At 44.0% G+C, this 18,653-nt stretch overlaps 1 protein-coding gene across 1 annotated transcript in view; it reads left to right on the top strand.

Moving 5' to 3' along the window:
- The window catches only part of CACNA2D3 (calcium voltage-gated channel auxiliary subunit alpha2delta 3), an 806,837-nt gene that overhangs the window by 507,659 nt on the left and 280,525 nt on the right, over positions 1–18,653 (top strand). The window contains exon 12 of the mRNA XM_045529969.1: positions 14,484–14,562. Coding sequence (XP_045385925.1) covers positions 14,484–14,562 — 79 coding nt within the window. The remainder of the gene's footprint in view (positions 1–14,483; positions 14,563–18,653) is intronic.

Raw genomic sequence — 18,653 nt, 5'->3', positions numbered from 1 at the left:
CTCTTAGCATTGACACAGCACATTGAGCTCAAGACATCTTTCAGGTCAGAAGTTTTCTGAAGGGGAGAAACATGAAATGAAATGAAGGTTGAAATTCCATGGAAATAAATCTTCAGGTGCAAACACACAGCTCTGGGTGATCCTTCACGTTGCTACTGGCCTAATCCGTTGTTGAGGAACTATAGGATGGTACTGCTTCTGATTAAGTTTCAGTAGAACATCCTTATGAGACCTGTGTGATAGCACATCAGCTCCATAATCTATGCTTCTACTCTTAAGCATCAATACTTAAGTCCTAGATGGTACATTTTCCTACTGAGTTCATCTGTATGGATTTGGAGCTGGGGACTGGGTCACCATTGTATCCCCAGGGCCTCACACAGAGCCTGACACATAGTAGATGCTATATAAGTATTTGTTGAATGGAACTGAATGGAAATTTCTTTTTCTTAAAAATTCTGTTTTATAAAAAAAGATTACATATTAATTGTAGAAAATTCATAAAAAAAAAAAAAGCAGATATGGGAAAGAAATGTGTCACCTGTTTTGCAGCCGCCAGAGATTATGGCATTAGATGCTTTCTGCATATATCATTCCGTTGTTTTTCTATAGATGTATTTTTTTATAAATGGGATCAGCCTGTATATGGCATTTTGGACCCTATTTTGTTCATTTACTGATATGTTTCCAAGTCATTATGTGATCAGTTTTACCATTATTTGTAATGGCTTCATGAAAGTTCATGAATGAATGTACTATAACGTATATCACCTTCTGTGATGCATTTACACTGTTGCAATTTTTCTCTAATATGAACAGTGCTGCAACATATATCCTTTAAGTTAAATTTTTGTTTCTCTACATGATTGTTTCCCTGAGTTGATTTCCTAATAGTGGAATTGCTATGTCAAAGGTTATGCGCATTTAAAATATTTGATAGACATGGCCACATTATTTTCAGAAAGCTTATGCCAATTTGTATTCCCACCAGCATAAAGGATACTTCCCAATACCCTCATTGTTGTTTACAAGTCATTTTCAATTTGACAGGAAAAAAAACACAAAAAGTACCCCCAAAGTCTCAGTTTTATTTTTACTTAAAAGTGAAGTTGGACATTTCCTTTTCTGTCTTTTGTTTGTCTTTGTTACAATGGGCTGCACTTCTTCTCTGATTTGCTGGCTCATGTCCTTTGCCCTGGTGTGTTTTCATGTTGTAGTGTAGCAATTAAGAAAATGAGCTTCGGGGACCCATGTATCTTAAAAGGGTCCAATAGCTATCACTTACCTACTCTGTGACCTGGGACAAGTTCTCACCCTTTCTAACCCTCAGTGCACCTTTTAAACAAGAATAATGGCAGTGCCCACCTCAGTGCAGTTGTGCCATGCACGGTTCCTGGCATGGGGCTCATGCTGCACATGCCTGGTTTTAATACTTCAGTGCTTATTTAATCCCTCTATTTCTTTTAGCATGTTCTTACTTCATATGTCATGATAGAATATCCCCACTTAACCTATATTTATACCTTTTAATTGTCGGCAATAACCTTATTCATTTGTTTATCTGATAAATATTTTGGGGTACCTGCTATGGGTCAGGCACTGGGCATCTGCTATGAATTAGGAGTAGGGGAAACAACAGTGAGCAAAACTAATATATGTTCATCACAAAGCTTACATTAATGTGTGTGTGTGTGTGTGTGTGTGTGTGTGTAGGGGACAGAACATAACCAGGTAACAGACAAAATTACTATAAATTACACCAAGTGCTATGTAGAAAACCAACAGGGACAGAGAATAAAAGGGGGACTTACCATAGATAAGATGAGGAGGAAAGGCCTTTTGGAGGTGGAAAGTTTTATGGTGAGATCTGAAAGATGGGAAGGAGACAGCCATGCTAAAATGTTTCAATGCAGAGGGACCAGTCTGTGCAAAGGCCCTGAGGCAGAAAAGAACTTCAAGTTTTGGAGGAATTAGAAAAAGGCTAGCCTGGGAGGAAGAGAGTGGGTGGGAATTTGGCAATTGGCGTTAGATAGTGACCTGTGGTGGGATTAGGGAACAGGGCAGGGGCTAGAGCATTTTGATTTTTATTCTAAATAAAGGGAAGACCCCTGCAGAGCTTTGAGAAAAGGAGGAAGCTATCTGATTCCCATTGTAAAAAGCTGTCTCTGTGGCCGAAGAGCAATGGGAAAGCTCAAGTAAGAGGCTCAGGTGAGAGGCATTGGTGGCTTGGACTAGGGTATTGGCAGAGGAGATGAAAATCACCAGAACTGTATGCAGCAAGGAGCTTCCAAATACGTTATTTATTTCCCTGCTCCATGTCATTAATTAGGGCCACTTTTAACGCTGGCTATAATTAGAAGCCACCCAGGGCTCTGAAAGAGTGGGTTCTCATGCTGTGGCAGATAATCTGTCCCCTCTGTCCAGTGCAGTAGGGTTACCAGAAACATGTCCTCAAATTTACTCCTCCAGGAAAAGCTCCAGTCTCCCAAAAAGTACGTCTGAAATGGAAGGTTACAGAACTTCCTGCAGCCACTAGAGCCACTGGCTTTGACCACGTCACTGGGGGAAACATATTTTGAAAAAGTCAAGTCAGTTCCAAAACATAGTATCTGCCTTTCTCTTCTCTTGATCTGCATGAAGAATCCTGACCCCACAAAAACGACAAACAAAACCGTAAGAGTGAGGAAACAAGATAGAGATGAGCTCTCAAGTGTGTTGGCTGAACAGTATGTGTATATTTTTGTGTTAAAGTATGTTGTTCTTTGCACTTCCGTGATTTGCCTTCTGCCTCCCAGAGCACCCTATCCCTGTGCGTTTCATGTGAGTTCTGCTTAGGAGCTTGTACCTTCTCTACTGACAGGACACTCCTTGAAGACAGGGCTGACATATTATCCTGTGTGACCTCACCTTCCTCAGCCTTTGCCTGTCGAAATGCCCTTTTCACCAACTTATTGTATGGCCTATACTGCTCAACTTTCCGTGCTTTTCTCTTACATGTAAGACTTGTGGGGAGGAAGAAAACAGCGGCAGAGAGGTCCTTCCTAGCAACAGAGTCAGGGAAGGGGTCAGGAAAAGATCCTTCTGTCCTCAAACAAACTTAGAGAAGGAACCAGACAACTTTGCAGTGGCAGGATCCTCCTTCTCAACTGGAGCTGAGGCCTTAGAGCCCAAGACTGCACATGTCATATTCAGGGAAACCAAGCAGTTTGTGGGGAGGAGTGCAGTTGTGACAGAGTTCTGGAAGGAGATGGTGCTCTTTAGGGCTCTATCCCAGGCCCCTTGACCAGAGAGAGAAAACAGGCATGTGTCCCCAGTGCAGGCCACAAAGTTAGGGAGGAAATAGTGTGAAACCGGAAGGGAATCTTCAACCAGCAACCTGGAGCAGAATGTTTGGTATCTAGCAGGTATCCAGTTAGTACTTGATGAATGGAAGGGTAGGTGGGAGGGTGGGTGGATGGGAAACAGAAAACAGAAAAGGTAACGCCAATCAGAGGTCAGTAGTGGGGGAGAAGGACACCAAAGGCAGGAGAGCCATGAAACACCTCATCTCTGTGGAGGGCTCTGAGCCCTCTGTTTAAGCCAACTAGCCTGTGCTGAGAGGGAACCCTGGACAGCTGTAAGACTCACGGTCTGTGAGATTAAAAATGTCATCATTGCTTAGGATAAAATACAACTCTTACTGACCAAAGACAAGAAATAAGCTTTCCTCTGGGGGTCCTCAAAAAGAAGATAATGGTCTCCCCAAACCCTCAGGAACTTTGACTTGTTTTCCGGCCCCATCCACTCGAGGCTACTGCTCGCTGATGCCATACTAGTGGCTCTCTGCAGTAGGGTCTTCAGCCAGGGGACGAACTTCCGTTGTTGGAGTTGGGAGGTCTCGTGAGCACTGGAACTCCAGAGGGGCAGAGGTTGCTGTACAGCTAGCTAATGAGCTTGTACAGAGCGCTAAAAACCCACAAGTGATTCTAACACGGGAGCTCTCCATCCCCCTTCACAAGGAGCCATGCTCCTACCGTCTCCCTTTTGGAGAATCACAGGTAAAGCAGAGTGAACACTGTCCTCAACAATATCCTTGCAGCTGTCTGGCGAGTCCTTGACTTTTCTTACTGACAGAAGCCCCAGAAGGCAGTAGGTGAGGTGACAGGAGAAACTGCTATTTTGGACTAATTCTTAGTGACAGGGAAGATTGGTTGGGAAATAGAAGTGACAAGAACCTTCTATAAGCAACTGTGCTATCTTAGAATTCACAACAGCTGTTGCTTTTAATGAGTTTGAGAATGATTTGGGCAGAATCCCAAACTCCTAACTCCTCGACCTATAACCTGCTGCTATGCTGACTCACCGGGGTGGTGTGCAAAGGAGGCACTCTGTTCAAATGCAGGCCGCTGCCTACTGGGGGGGGGTCTCTGGCCCCCAGGTCCCAGTGAGGAAATCATGAGGACTGCGGTCGTGCCCAAGGCCACGTGGGTCTTGGTCCTGCATCCTGACTTGGGCCCTCGGGGTCTCACTGATCCAGAGGCAGGGGAGACAGAGAGACAAGGGAGCTTTCCTGTAAAGCCTGGAGTGACACACCCAAATCATGTCATCGAGCTTCACACCCCTGGACCTTTGCCTGGTTCATTTTTCTCTCTTTAGAGTCCAGGCAAGGAACACCTTTGGAGATCTCCTCTTAGAAAGAACCCTCTTCTTTTGTAGCATTAATCCCCGCAACCCCTGACGATTTACTCTGTTTGATCCATTTAACAGCAACCCTACCATTTGGGTTCTATATGTTAACCAATTTGCCAGTAAGGAAAATGAGACCTAGAAAGAGCAGGTAACTCGCCCAAGGCCTCACAGCTCATTTGGGAGAGACCCAGATTCTGAGTATAGGGGTGTCTAATTCTCAACCCTGCGTAGGAACCCCTGCATTCTGCTAACCTGTGCACCCACTCGTCTCTGTCTTCCACGAAATGATGCTGTGTGTCCACTGTTAGAAAGTGTAGGGGAAAGGAGAAATTTCCACTGAAAGTTGCTTGGAATAGCAAGTGTAACATCACCATTTTAAGATGTAATATTTTCCCTCCTAGATAATCCCTGAAGCAGGCAGTTATTTAAATACAGCTGGCTTCAATCTTTGCATGGCTTCCATCTGGCATCAAGGGGCAGACACCTAGGAAGAAACATTATAAAACTGATCATCCAGCCATGGGAGGCCTTGAATAAGACACCGTTTTATGGGCCCTGAATATGAGGCTGTAATAACAAAGACCAGAGCTTTTTCATACCTCTGTTTTTTCATATTTTATCACTGAGCTTCAGTGTAAAAAGAAGCCAAGGGAACTGGGCATGGGGAAGGTAAAGCTTCGGCCGACTAATACCAGATCTGTCTGGAAAAACACAAAGTATTTAAAATGGAGTAGCTTAGGAAGAAATGAGCTCTGTGCTAATAATAAATTCAAGTATTTCCCAATGCTGACTTCATCTGACTTCCCAGATTTATGAAAGACATGTAGAAAAGATGGGTAACATGAATATTTATTGAGACTCTACTACATGCCAGGCACTGAGTTTGGCACCGGTGCTTCTTTCTGCCCTCGCAACCCTGATCTTTCCGTGTGGAAGAAGAAATACGTATAACTCCAATAAACAAATAAATCATTAAGACAAGTTCAAAATGTCATGAAGGAAACAAAAATGAAGTGGCTGGGATGACAGCTAGCCGTGCAAAGTGGGAGGTGAGGACCACTGCACGGGGATCGCGGAGGGAAAGGTGGATGCAGAGACCCCAAAGCCAGGAGTTTGTGGTGTTTCCGGACCTTCCAGTACATCTCAGCCGCGGTGTTAGGAGTTTGGAGTATATTCCAAGTGCAATGGGAAGGCATTGGAGGGTTCAAAGCTAGGGAGTGACATGATCCATGATGTTTCATGAACGTGACTATTGCATTCCAATTTGTGGAAGAATTAATTATTTTCTTTTTGACATAAGTGGATTTTCTGTTTTACTTAATTTGAGGGCTTTACACATGTGAGTTTGCCTTTTTGTTCAAGGTATTGCATCTGTAAGCCTTCATAGAAGAAGGGACATACCTGTGAACAAATAACTGTCACCACTTGATCTCCAGAGGTTGCAGAGCGCAAGACAAGCAGCCAGGGGCTTCCAAGCCATACAAGTGCTAGGCCCTGCGGTGGCCAGCAGCCTGAATCTTGGAGACAGGTTTGTTTCCGGAGTCCTAGTACCAAGCAGAGGGGGTCTGTCATGGTACTGTGGCCAGTCGACAAGTACTGAGTGCTGGCTCTTGGTCCAGGATCTGTGCATTGTGCTGGATTTTATGGATTCAAATATGAGTGAGACAAGGGTCCTGTCTTTCCATTCAATCCCTGCTCCTTTTAATGTGGCTGTGCACAGGCTCTGTAATGTGATGTGCGTCATAAAAACCTAAGGTTTACAGCAATGCCTATTGCATCTCAGGGCTCCTGGTATCTCCACATTGCTCCTGCATGTTAAGGACTCATTCCTGATGTGACCTTTCTGGATCTGATTGTGGATGGCTGATATCTGGTACTCAGTAAATCATCACAGGATGGGCACATAAATGATCAAATGAACTTTGTTCTCAATTTGGCAAGCACTTCAGATAAGAGAGCCCATCTTCATTGTCCAAAGAACCCAATTTAATTTTGAGGAGCTAATAGCACAAAATATAAGAGATACATAAGACAAGGATTCTTGACCTGGAATTCAGAGATTCCCAGGAAATCTGGGCCTACATTTGGCGGAGGAGGTACCCTAAACCTCTTGAATATTATCTGAAATTGTGAATGTATACCCTTGGGAATTTTGGAGGGGAGAAGGTCGGTAGCCCCTACCAAATTATCAGTGGATCCTGTGACTCTCCAAAGGTTAATAAGAGTTATAATCGTTATAGTGTCTGTGGATAGAAGACGTGGCTTTCCTCGGCTCACTTTGTTCAGTTTTATTGCAGCAAGTCATCTGAAACACAAGTGGGATGCAAATCTAGCTGACTGGAATTCATTGCTCCTGACCCTTTCGTCCGTTATTATCTCACTTGCCGTTGATCACAATGAGGGGGATGAGTGGAGGATCCCCATGTTAGGGGTGGTGAAAGCTCAGCTCAGTGGGTTTAAAGGATTCACTCAAGGTCGCCAAGCCAGTAAGTGTGGCATTGGACCCACCTGGAACCCAGGTCTCCTGATTCCTGGTCGTTTTAAGGATTCCTGGAATTTGTTTTAGTCGAGTATGGTGAGGCATGCTGACACGGAAATGATTGTCATGAAGGAAGAAATTTACATTCATATGATATCTAGTCTTCCCTAGAAGCAGGAGGTGTACCACACCATGCGGGGCCACACAGGGAAGCACCGAGGCAAGATGAGTGGGCAGAGAGAGAGGGAACTAGAGGGCAGAAGCCTTTATTGTGGTTTCCATGGGAAGAGAGAGGCCAAGCAGGCTTAGGATTGGAGAGTCATATCTCAGTGGGCACTGGAGTGGAGGGGCTGTCCCTAGTTGTCTGACACCTGGCCTGGGATGATTGGGGCAGGAAGGTAATGGCCCAGAGCTTGAGAGCCTCATGAAAGGAGGTTGCTGGAGGCAGAGGCTATGGTTGGTTGGTTTGCATATTGAAGATCCACTTGCAGGCAAGTTGCTTGCTATCTCCAGGAATTCGCTAACACTGGGAGGGGCAGTCCCTCCAGGGTCATCAAGGCCCCAGATATCAGAGCAATAATAATGTAGAAAATCAAAACACATAGTTAATACACTGACTTTGTCCACTGAATGAAGTCAAAGGAGCTGGACATTCTAATAAATGGCATCACGTACTTTTGAGGATGTTTGTACCTTGACTTCTTAGTGCTCCATTAAGTTGTATGTAGTCTCCTTTGTTACCCTGTACCAACCCCAGGTCACACCCTCTGGGTGACCAAGAGACAACTGTCTCCCTCATCTTGACAAAGCAGATGGCCATAAAACTGAATTTTCTTGCCCCTGGCCAGAAGATTACAAATGACAATTTTTTCTGAATTGGGATATTTTCAATACCACACATGAGGTTTAAGGCATTTGTGCTTGGGAAATAGGAGATTATACAGACTCTCAGAGTGTTCCCAAAGTGGCAATCCATTTTTCATAATGATTTATGATATTCAGTTGTTGAAATTTTATTACTTTTGTAATTTAATTCAATTGATCGCATTTTATTGCTGCTTAGGGCGGTATTACCTTAGTAGCGTCTCTTGTCCTTCTCGATAAGGATATTTCTTCTTTTATTATGAGCATGATGGCTTCTAGATTAAAGCAGCCTGCTCAATATTACTGTTTCCTTTGGAGTCAACCTTCTTCGAGCCCATCTCTACTCTTGTAGAATTCGCATGAAGATATATGCTGGCAATGATTTATGAATCATTTTTGTGGCTAATCAGGTTCTAGCCTTCATCTTCTCCTTAGAGATTAAAGAATTTATTTAAAAATGCTTGTTTGCACCAGAAGTCGTAGAAATAAGCAAATAACAATAGAAGTTGGTTATGAATCTCTTTTGTGGAGATACAGATTAAGAACATATTCGGTAGCATCCAAATGACTTTGAAACATAGAGATATCAGGAGACCTGTTTTCTAAAGTTGAAGTCATTCATCATTTTGAGAAATCCTGCAGGTATATTAGGGAATAATTGAGTCAGGCAGTGAGTCTGAGGGGGCAGGAGCAGGTGAGAAGACATGAAGGTGATTCCACACGTCTAATGCAGAGGCTGCCACTCAGCTGAACTAAAATTCAGAACCCATGAATGTGGGCATCCATAGGTACTGGATGATTCTTGTAGCCAATGTCATTTATACCTGTAACCCATATGAATCACATATTTTTAAAGGTAGAAATAATGGATTTGTAGTTAAATGTTATTTTAAAATAAAAATTTGCCTCCTTTTTTTTCTATAAAAGTATAGACTATGTATTTTGAGTCTCCTAAGTGCCCCATCCCCAGCCTTTTCCTCTGCATCTGGGAGCAAGAGTGGGGTTATTGTGATTTCCAGGAGTAATGCTTCAGGCATGAAGACACAGCTCAGCAACTACAGCTAGCCAGGGCACATCTGCCCTGTCTCCAGGAGGAAAGTGTAGTTAGCTGATCCTGCTGGTCTGGTCTGGCTGGTCTCTGACATTACTGCCTTCTTAGATCCACACAAGCTTTTTAAACAATGTCATCTTGATCCAGCTTCTCTCTCTTTTTTAGCCACCCTATTGTCAACTCCTTGAAGTTGAGCCTCAATCCTGAGCAATCCGTAGAAATAGCTCTCTGGGAAATGGCTCCGGTGCTTTCTTATTCCCAGTCCCACTTCCCTTTGCTCGGGCCTCATCTTCTTGGTGATATTTTTTAAAGTGTTGACCTTAGATCACCTGCGTCAAACCCGCCGTGGCACTTAAAAAAAAAAAGTAGATCCCTGGACCTACTTCATCTGAATCTCTGGAAGGTGGTGCTGGGTCTCCTTCTTTAACATGTGATTCAAGGCCCCTGGGGAGGCTGACGCCCTGTGAAGTCTGAGCCACTGTCATCTCTCACCTGGAACTTCGCAGCGGCCTCTGGCTTAGTATCTCCATTTCTACCCTTACCTCTCTATGGCTCTGGCTCTCAAACCTGGCTGCATATTGGAATCTCCCTGGGGAGATGAAGAGTTGGGCCTTGTCCTGATTTAATTGTTCTTGGATGGGACCTGGGCATTCAGAATTGTAAGAACGTCACAGGAAGATCGAACGGGCAGCCAGGTTGAGCACACTTGTCTATGGCTTAGTATCTCCACTGCAGCCAGAATGACCCTTTTACATCATATGTCAGCTCATGTCAGGCTTCTACTCAGTCCCTCCTGTGGCTTCTGTTCTTGCTGCAAAAAAACAGCCTACATTCTAACAGTGGCCAAGTTCATTCCTACAGCCTCTCTAGGTGACTCCACTCCGCCCACACTGGCCTCTTCAGTATCTCTGGGTATCATTTGTTCCCTTCACCTGGAACACTATTCCCCAGTAGCCATATGGCTTGTCCCTTCTCCCCCAGCGCCATTGTGTCTAGGTTCCTGCTCAAATGTCACCTTATCAGAAAAGCCTTCCCTTCCTCCCTTTCTAGAACAACAACCATCACCTTACCCTGCTTGATTTTTTCATCAGCATTTAATACAACAAATAAAATAAACGTTCTACATGAATTTGCCATTTATTATCTGTTTCCCTCCCAAGAAAATGTAAACTCCCCAAGGGCAGAGTTTATTTACCCATGGTAAACACCAAACATCCAGCACCAAGCACAGCCCCCGCACATGGTCAGCACTCAGAAGTGAGACAGACAGGGCAGGTAACTTCTTGAGCTGTCTTGAAAGCTGTCTTGAGGGGCATTGGTGCCCTCACCTTCATTCCTGGGGTGAGATGCACAGGCAGCAGCAGCCTATTTTCCAGCTGTGTAATTGCCCCGTTATAACGCCACTGGCAGCCACTTCTCTTCCCCTATTTTAATGGCTTCAGAAAGGAGAGAATTTGGTCCATTATCTTTGCAAACTCACACGATCTATATTCCCTAAAGGTCGAGAAGAATGGTACCTCTCTAATTTCCTGGTGGGGAGAGCATCTATGTGAGTAAAAAGCATAATCTGTTTTTTGGAGAAAACTGGATTGAGTTTTTTGTTTGTTTCATTTGGGAAATTTTATACTAAGTACATTAAAATAAGTGACTTTGAACTTTGAAAGTCTACGTCTTAACATTTTTATTAAGCTTAATTGGGTTTGTAGAACATTTAAAGATCATCCAAACTTGAATGGGAGATCAAAGTGAACTAACAGACTGATGCAGGCTTTTTCTTACCGTTGCCTTTGGGCTGCATTACTGAAGTTAATGAAAGGGGTAGCTTCGCTGCCTGTGCACAAAGGCCTGGCTTTCTGGGGTGCTTTGGTGTGTCCCGATGACAGCCCCGGCCTGAGCTGTGCCAGGGCTCTCCCCTGTGTTTGTCTGTGTGTGCACCTGGCCTTCAGGACCACCCCAGATCTGGCCTGCTCAACACGCCTTGCCACATCAGAAAATTAGTTCGATTCAAGGCGGGCCAGTGAAAGTTTGTTTGGTGGTACTTCCTGCAGCTCCATCAGGTTATAGAATCTGTTCATGATGAAAGTGAGGAGCAACTTGACTGTTAGTCATGGAGGTTTTTCACCCAATTAAATTAGCAGTAGAGTAAGGCAGCCCTTCCTAGATTATGCAAGGCCAGGACTTAATTTCCACAAATCATCTCTTTTTGTGTTTGATTTTCACTGCTACCTTTATTTGTCCTATGTCCTTACTGAAATGTTCAGGAGGTAGCAATGTCACTGCTTCCTCCTCATTTAAAATGATCTTTAATTATTAAAGCAATACTTGTTAATTTGTGAAATGGTATAAAAATTTATGAAGTAAAAAAGTGTGAGGCCTCTTTTAGGAAAAAAAAAAATAGAATTCTATGCTAAACCAAATTCTATCACTTGCTTTTCCTCGTCCCAGTTCAGAATGGATGAGTGCATAGCTGCACAGTTTCCTGCTACATGAACGCGCCATAAATGTTTGGCCAATCAGCTACCAAGACACACTTAGGATTTAGCAGCTTTTGATCATTACAAGTAATGAAGGTGAACATCCTTGTACTTTCATCGTTGTATATTTGTAAAAATGTCTAAATCTGAATTATAGGGCTCCCCAAAGACATCCACTTTCCAATACCTCTACCATGTCCTGTCGTCTTGGTTACCTATTAACCCTCACAGCTTTGTTATCCCAGCTTTAATATACGTGCCTACCGGGAGAATTACTGGGTCAAAAAAGTTACAAATATAAAATGCTATAGATATTGTTAAAATTGCTTTCCAAAATATTTCATACTCTGAAGTAAAATCCCTTTTCTTTTGTGGCCAGTAGAAAGGTATTGTTGTGAGAAATGCAGGGTGTGAGCCCGTATCATTTCATTATGTTTATTTTATAGGCAGACACGCAGCAAGTAATTTCCATGCCATGTCTCCTCAGATAAGGAGGTCAGTTTACTGGGAGCCAACGACTTCACACAAATGGAAATACTGAGCCTGATTCTGATTTTCTTTCATAAACAATAAAATAACACACAGACCAACAGCACAAACGTAATGCCCGTAAATCCCTTAGCATGGTACCTGGCCCAGGGGAAGGTGCCGACTGTAGAAGCCACGGTGGTGATGGTGGCAGGGGCAGTGCTGGTGGGGTAGCGGACACGGTGATCCTTTTCAGTTATTGTCGTTGTTGTTAGCACGATTATTCTTGAGCAGTCATGTCTGCTCTGAAGGTTGGCGCAGTCCTACTGGTTTTCCAAATAGGTTGCCATCTTTTAAATTAGGAATTGTCGAAGTTTTGCTGGTGACTCATGGCATTGTTCTGGAGTTTTAACTATGCTTCCAACAGAAAATTCAGTGTATACTAAGGTTCTTCATCTGGACAGCAGAGGAGGCTGGCAGATACCTTTGCTCAAAATCTAACGGGCTGCTTTGTGTTGCAAATTGCCTACAAATATAGACTCATTGCTTCATTTCCTAAGAGCTATCTCTCATACTTTTTCACTTGGCCAAGAGCCAATGGGGATACAAGTTTTTATCAGTCTAGTGCTCTCCCTGTAAAGAGCTTAAATTTGAAATTACAGACAAGGATTTATGAGAAAGGATGAGTCTGGTCTCCAGAGACTGGATTCCAGGCCTGGCTCCAGTGGGTGCTGGCTCTGGGCCTTGGAGCTGGTTGGAGCCTTCTGTATGGACCTAACCAGCATCTCTAGGAGACCTAGAGGAGACCCCAGTGCTATCCTGAGGTCTTGGAATACCTCTTTCATGAGATCAAACCTTGATGATACAAACTAAGCAAGGCACTTAACTGGCCCTCAATTTCTCCCTAAATCAGGGATCCTCAGCTAAGTGCTGACAGTGGCCAGGCAGAGAAAGTGAACAGGGGAAGTAACTCTATGTAGCGGGTGGATGATAACCACCTTTGGCATTATGAGCTGGATCTTTGCCTTGACTCCTCCCAAGAGAAGCCAGAATCTCCCAATTAAAAAGAAACCATGCTCTTGCTCCCAAGTGTGACTCTAGTGGGAATGATGTGGCAAAGAACCAGGGGAGTGAAGAGAGGCCCGCATGCCTGCCCAGCCACCCAGGGAGCCCCTGCAGGAGCTGTGACGGATGAAATGACAGCCTTACCGAGCACAAATGAAAACAGACAGACATTACGTAGTAATAATGTGCATTTACACATCTCCTTAAGTTAGAAAGAAACCACCGCCTAACAACTAGCCTCCAAGTTATAATGCTCAGATTAGAGAACATTCATAATTAAACCAAAATCTTCATTTTTACAGTCAGCTGTAAGCATTCATACATTTTTATCCATTCATGTTTAAGTCATAGTGTTCTAAGTACTGGGCTGTTGTGCTCCATCAGGACACAGCCAGGTAAAGCAGACACATCCCTTCCATTCCCTTGTCAGGTGGATAGCTGAGAAGATCAACCTCACAGACCTAGCTATGCGGGTACTAGTTAACCACAATTGTACTAAAGGCTGGGAAGGAGCACTCGTCGTGCCTGAGCCACCAGTCTGGTTGAGTTGGGAGACATCACTTGGTAAAGCCTTTGATGCCACCTGTCAAGCGTCACTCATCTAGTGCCATGTCTTCATGGACTTCAGTCACAAAGAGGGGGCCAGAGGGCTACACTTGCCCCCCTGGAAGAGCTTTGTTTGGACTGTGCAGTGTTACCCCACACACCCTTTCAGATTTGAATTAAAGAGTTTTAGCCTTTTAACTCTTTATCATTCTTCCATCTAACCCTCAACTACTTTCTGGCAGGGAGTTCTGGCTTCATGAGAATTGAGAAAGCAGTAGAAAAGGAGACAGCCAGGGTTTTACATGTGTTCTCTACTCTTCAGGAGCCAAAAGCTTAAGGAGACTAGAGAGAGTCCCCATTAGTCTCCTGGCCACAGGCTGTGCCTCTCGTCCCAGTTAATTACCTCCTAATATCATACCAGACACCACAGATGGGAAAGGAGTGTCTACAGCCTGTCCTCACCACTGGGGGCAAATGCTGACGGTCTTTCAATGGTGTTTTGATTCCCAAGAAGAGCACACTCGGCGCTTCCCATGAGAACGAGGAAGGCGGTGGGGGGTTGTGTCCAGACCTGGAGCTCCTTGCCCGTTCGTGTGGAGCAAGGATCCCGTTTCCAGTTGTTCTCCGCTGTCATGACTTGCACGCTGAAAATCAACCACCACCAGTGCCATATGGTTTAAAAGATCAAAGGCCTCAGTTTTGAATATATTTCTAGCTGACTGTACTTCAAATGTCTTAAATATGCTCCTACAGATGGGAAGCATGGAACATTAAAGAGGAAAGCCACATGTGTGTGAGCCATGCATGTGGTCTGTGCAGGACAGGGAAAAGCGAATGCCGCTCAGCCATGTGTCTTTCTTCCCTTCAGGTTCGCATCTTCACATACCTCATTGGACGGGAGGCTGCTTTTGCAGACAATCTCAAGTGGATGGCCTGTGCCAACAAAGGTGGGTCTGCCCGGCATGCTCGGCTCCGAATGACTTCCCCTTGCACCTACAGAATTAGGAATAGTCATGAGAAGGTAGAGAGTTCTAAGAGAAGGCTGTGAATTCTACGATAAGGTCTGGTGTTCCTAAATGATTATTAATAGACTACTCTGCTGCTTAGTAGCTGAGTAACCTTGGGAGAATCACTGTAGCAGAGACATTTATTGTGCATTAAATATCCACATTCTCTCTCACCATTTCCAGCCCCTTTGCAGTTGAGTGGGGCCCCAAGACTGGCTCTGGCCAGTAGGCTGTGAGTAAAACCAGCCTGAGTCACTTCACAGCTAAAGCATTCAAGAGCTGGTGTAGTGGTGTCTATACTCTCTTCTCCTGCTCTTGTGAACCCTGAAGCCACCTGGCCCAGATGACATAGTCAGGAGATGCAGCAGCCTTCATCGGCCTGGGTCCTTGAATGACCACATGGAGCAGATGCCTTTCACTCTGCCCCTGCCTTCTGCCAACCCACAGTGGATATAAAGTATGCACGACAAATAAGCTTTTGTGTTAAGCCACTGAGATTTCTGGTTTGATGTGTGTCATACCAATAATGTTGCCTACATTACTAATTAACTTGCCTCAATGTTCTACTATTCAAAGCGAGAGTGATAATAATAGTTCTTCCTTTGATCCTTTTTTTTTTAGTTGACAAATACAAATGGTGCATGGTATACAACATGATGTTTTGAAGTATGTATACATTGTGGAATAGCTAAATCAGGCTAATTAACATACATATTGCCTCACATACTTATCATTTATTTGTGGTGAGAACACTTGAAATCTATTCTCTTAGCAATTTTCAGATATACAGTGCATTGCTATTAACTTTAGTCACCGTGCTATACTATAGATCTATTGAACTTATTCTTCCTAACTAAAATTTTGTGTCTAGTTTTTCCTTTGATTCAGATTAATGAAATAGTGCATATTAGGTGCCTAGTTCAATGCTCAGACATAGTAAGTGCTCAGTAGTTGTTAGCTTTTTTGTATTCATCAGGTTAATTGATTATCAATCTCCTATTGTGTGTCAGAAATAATAGCTTGGGGATGACACAGGGAGGAAAACAATAGGGCCTCCAGTCTATTAAGGGCTTGTTTTCATTTTACACACAGCCAAGAAGGCAAAACATAGCAAGCATGTAAGTGGGAGAGTCCAGACTCCTTGAGTTCAAATCCAGCCTCCAGCATCTACCAACTATGTGCAAGTTACCATCTGGGTGGGTCCGAGTTATGTTACCTACAGAACAGGTATAGGGATAATACCTTCCCCCCACCGATGTTGTGGGTACGAAAAGAGGCTGCACAGATGAAGCTGGTAGCTTAGTGCCTGGTGCATAAGTGCCCTAAATCATTCTCTTCTGTTATATTGACCTGTGGACCTGTGTGGTAACTTAGCCCCTCTGAGGCTACAGGTTCCATGAAAGCAGACTTTGACTCTGATTTCTTCTTGGGTACTCTGACAGAGCCCAGACTTGCACCTTACCCAGAGTGGGTGATGCTTTGATGTTTGAAAAAATGGGTAAATTGACTACAAATACTAATAAAGGGAGATATGTCTGTTGAACAGTAAGTTGGCATTGATGGATGTCAGTGTTCTATTTTTATATGGGTCTCCTAAGCCATCCTTCATAAAAGTTCCAGTGTGTGTACCTTGGTGGAGAAAAGAGGACTCAGTGAAGGGTTTAAAGGTTTCAGCTCCAGTTTTTGGTGACTTAAGACAAAGTTATTTTAGTTGCAAGCAACCAAAGTTGCTCCCTGAAATTAAAAAGACGAGTGTTTTGGAGAGAGAGGGGAGTGACTCAGAACCCTGGGTGGGAATGGAAGCTCGGGTCTCATGAGGGACCAGGGAGATGTGTTTTAGTTTTTCCTTTCCTTCTCAGTTTCTTTTGACATGTCCATGGCATTCTTCTCTGTAGATAGACCTTCCCTACCATGGCATGCATGCAGCCAGAAATGGCCACGCCACACCATGCATGACCATCCATCCACACGACACATACTGTGGGCAAGGCACAATATTGGAAAGGAAAATTTATGTCTTTTCCATTTGACACTGACAAGCAAATCTAAGTTCTGATTTCAAATCCCCCTTCCCTCTCCCACCCCCAACATCATGGGCCAGTTCTCTCCCCCTGCAGATCTGATGTGGGCAGGGGAAGCCCACAGAGAACTAGTAAGTGCTTGCAGGACTCAGCACTGTGGGTCGGGGTGTGGGGGGAGTTCTCAGACAGCAGGTGCACGGTCAGGCTAATAAACCTGTGCCCACCTTTCCCTTTGCGTGGCATTGCCCTTAATTATCTGTTTCTGTTTGGAACAGTCTTTAAAGCAAGTCTCAGTTTCCTCATCTGGAAAAATGAAGGGCTGCATGGAAGGTTTTTAACATTCCAAGAAGCTCTGAAAAATAACACATTCTACAATTGTTTTAGTTCATCATCTGGCTTCCCTCCCTAAAAGGTATCAGTAATTCTGCTTGTGTGAGAGTTACATGTTTGGCTTCATTTCGGGGGGGAAATACAGGAGGAACACAGGCATAGGAGAGGGAAGCCAAGTAGACCCCAGATTTCCTCTGAGCAAAGAGGCCATTCCTGAAATTAGTTTTGGAACTTTTCTGGCATTTGAAAACCTTGAGTGAACTACACTTTTCCCATTTTTTTTTCCTTTATTCTGTGGTCTTGGAAAAAAAAAAAGTTCCTTTCCATTTTTTAACTTTCTTAAAAATTTTGCTGTTATTTTGTTATTTCTTCCACATCAGATTTCAGTTCCTCCCATCAGCGAGTATGCGTTTAGTCATGGGTTATTGTTTTTACCACTGTCTGTGTCCAGCTGATGAAAATTACTCAAATTGAAGTCTTGTCTTAATCAACTAATATTACACCATAATTTAGTTTTAGTCATTGTTTATAAGAATCTTTGAGGCATCCTTTTGAAGAAAATTTGGTCAACCCAGAGTATTTCAGAGCCTGGCTATAGAATATAGCCTTTAAGATTTGTAAGTTCTGAGTACAGCAACTCAGAAAATCCAAGGAGGTAATAGCAGCTGCTTAGCTGGATGGGCTATGGATTCCACAATGATTCTCCTTCTCTTCTGTCCAAACCCAGTTATTTCCTCCCCTACCAGAGTCAATCCCTCTTGATAGTTTCACCTTCCTTACTCTACGTCTCTTGTAAAGGGCCTTGGGAATAAAGTGCCATTGCTTGTCACTCTTCCAAGTAGCAGTGCCATCCAAATGTTAGGTTCCCATCATCTGTGCCCATATAAACATTGGCTCCACGTTGCGTCAGTTATGGGGTTTTTGACCACGTAATATCGGTGAGCAAGTATTCTTCTATGGTCATTAATTAAATCATTGTTTATAGTCTCAGATTGTTATAGTATGGAGGCAGCAAAACATTTTTCATCTCAAGTGACATGAGGTCCAGAAGGTCCCCCGCTAGCATATTTTCACCCTGACTCAGCCAAGGGCTTCAGTGAAATGCAGCATTAGCACGCAGGGAACAGGGCAGACACAGGGAGAGCCCACAGCAAAGGCAATTGGCTGGCTGACCAGGCCTGACCACAGAGTGACCCTGGGAGGGAGCCAGAATTGTTAGGGCCATCACGACATCAACTCTAGGTCCACAGTCAAGGACCTGCTCTCTGTACAGAACTTCTTCCCTGCAAGTCCGGTAGCCATGGAGACAGTTCTTAGCCAGCGGACCTCAGACGCTGTCCTCTGGAAATGAATGCCTGGAGACATTCACATCCCGTGCAGCAGTTCTCTTCCTCCTCCAATCTACTAGCGAAATCCAGAGAGGCTCAGAGCTCATGGGTTTGCTTCATTTTATGCATAAGTAGGTCCTATCTTGAGGGGACCAGCCCTAATGAGGCAAAGCAGCAAGCCATCTTAAATACATTAAAGCAATCATTGCCGCTGCAGAACGGCTCGTGGAATTTAAAGTGCTGCATTCACACCACTGCATAAACACGTAAACCGGGAGAACAGAAAAGAGGAGCCAACTAGCCCAGATACCTCGTAAAGCCGTGATGACCCCCTAATGTTCAGTGTGCCAAG

Source organism: Lemur catta, chromosome 18 (genome assembly GCF_020740605.2).
Source record: "Lemur catta isolate mLemCat1 chromosome 18, mLemCat1.pri, whole genome shotgun sequence".
Classification (NCBI taxonomy): domain Eukaryota; kingdom Metazoa; phylum Chordata; class Mammalia; order Primates; family Lemuridae; genus Lemur; species Lemur catta.
Note: the sequence above shows the minus strand (reverse complement) of the source record. Positions and strands in the feature narration are given on the sequence as shown.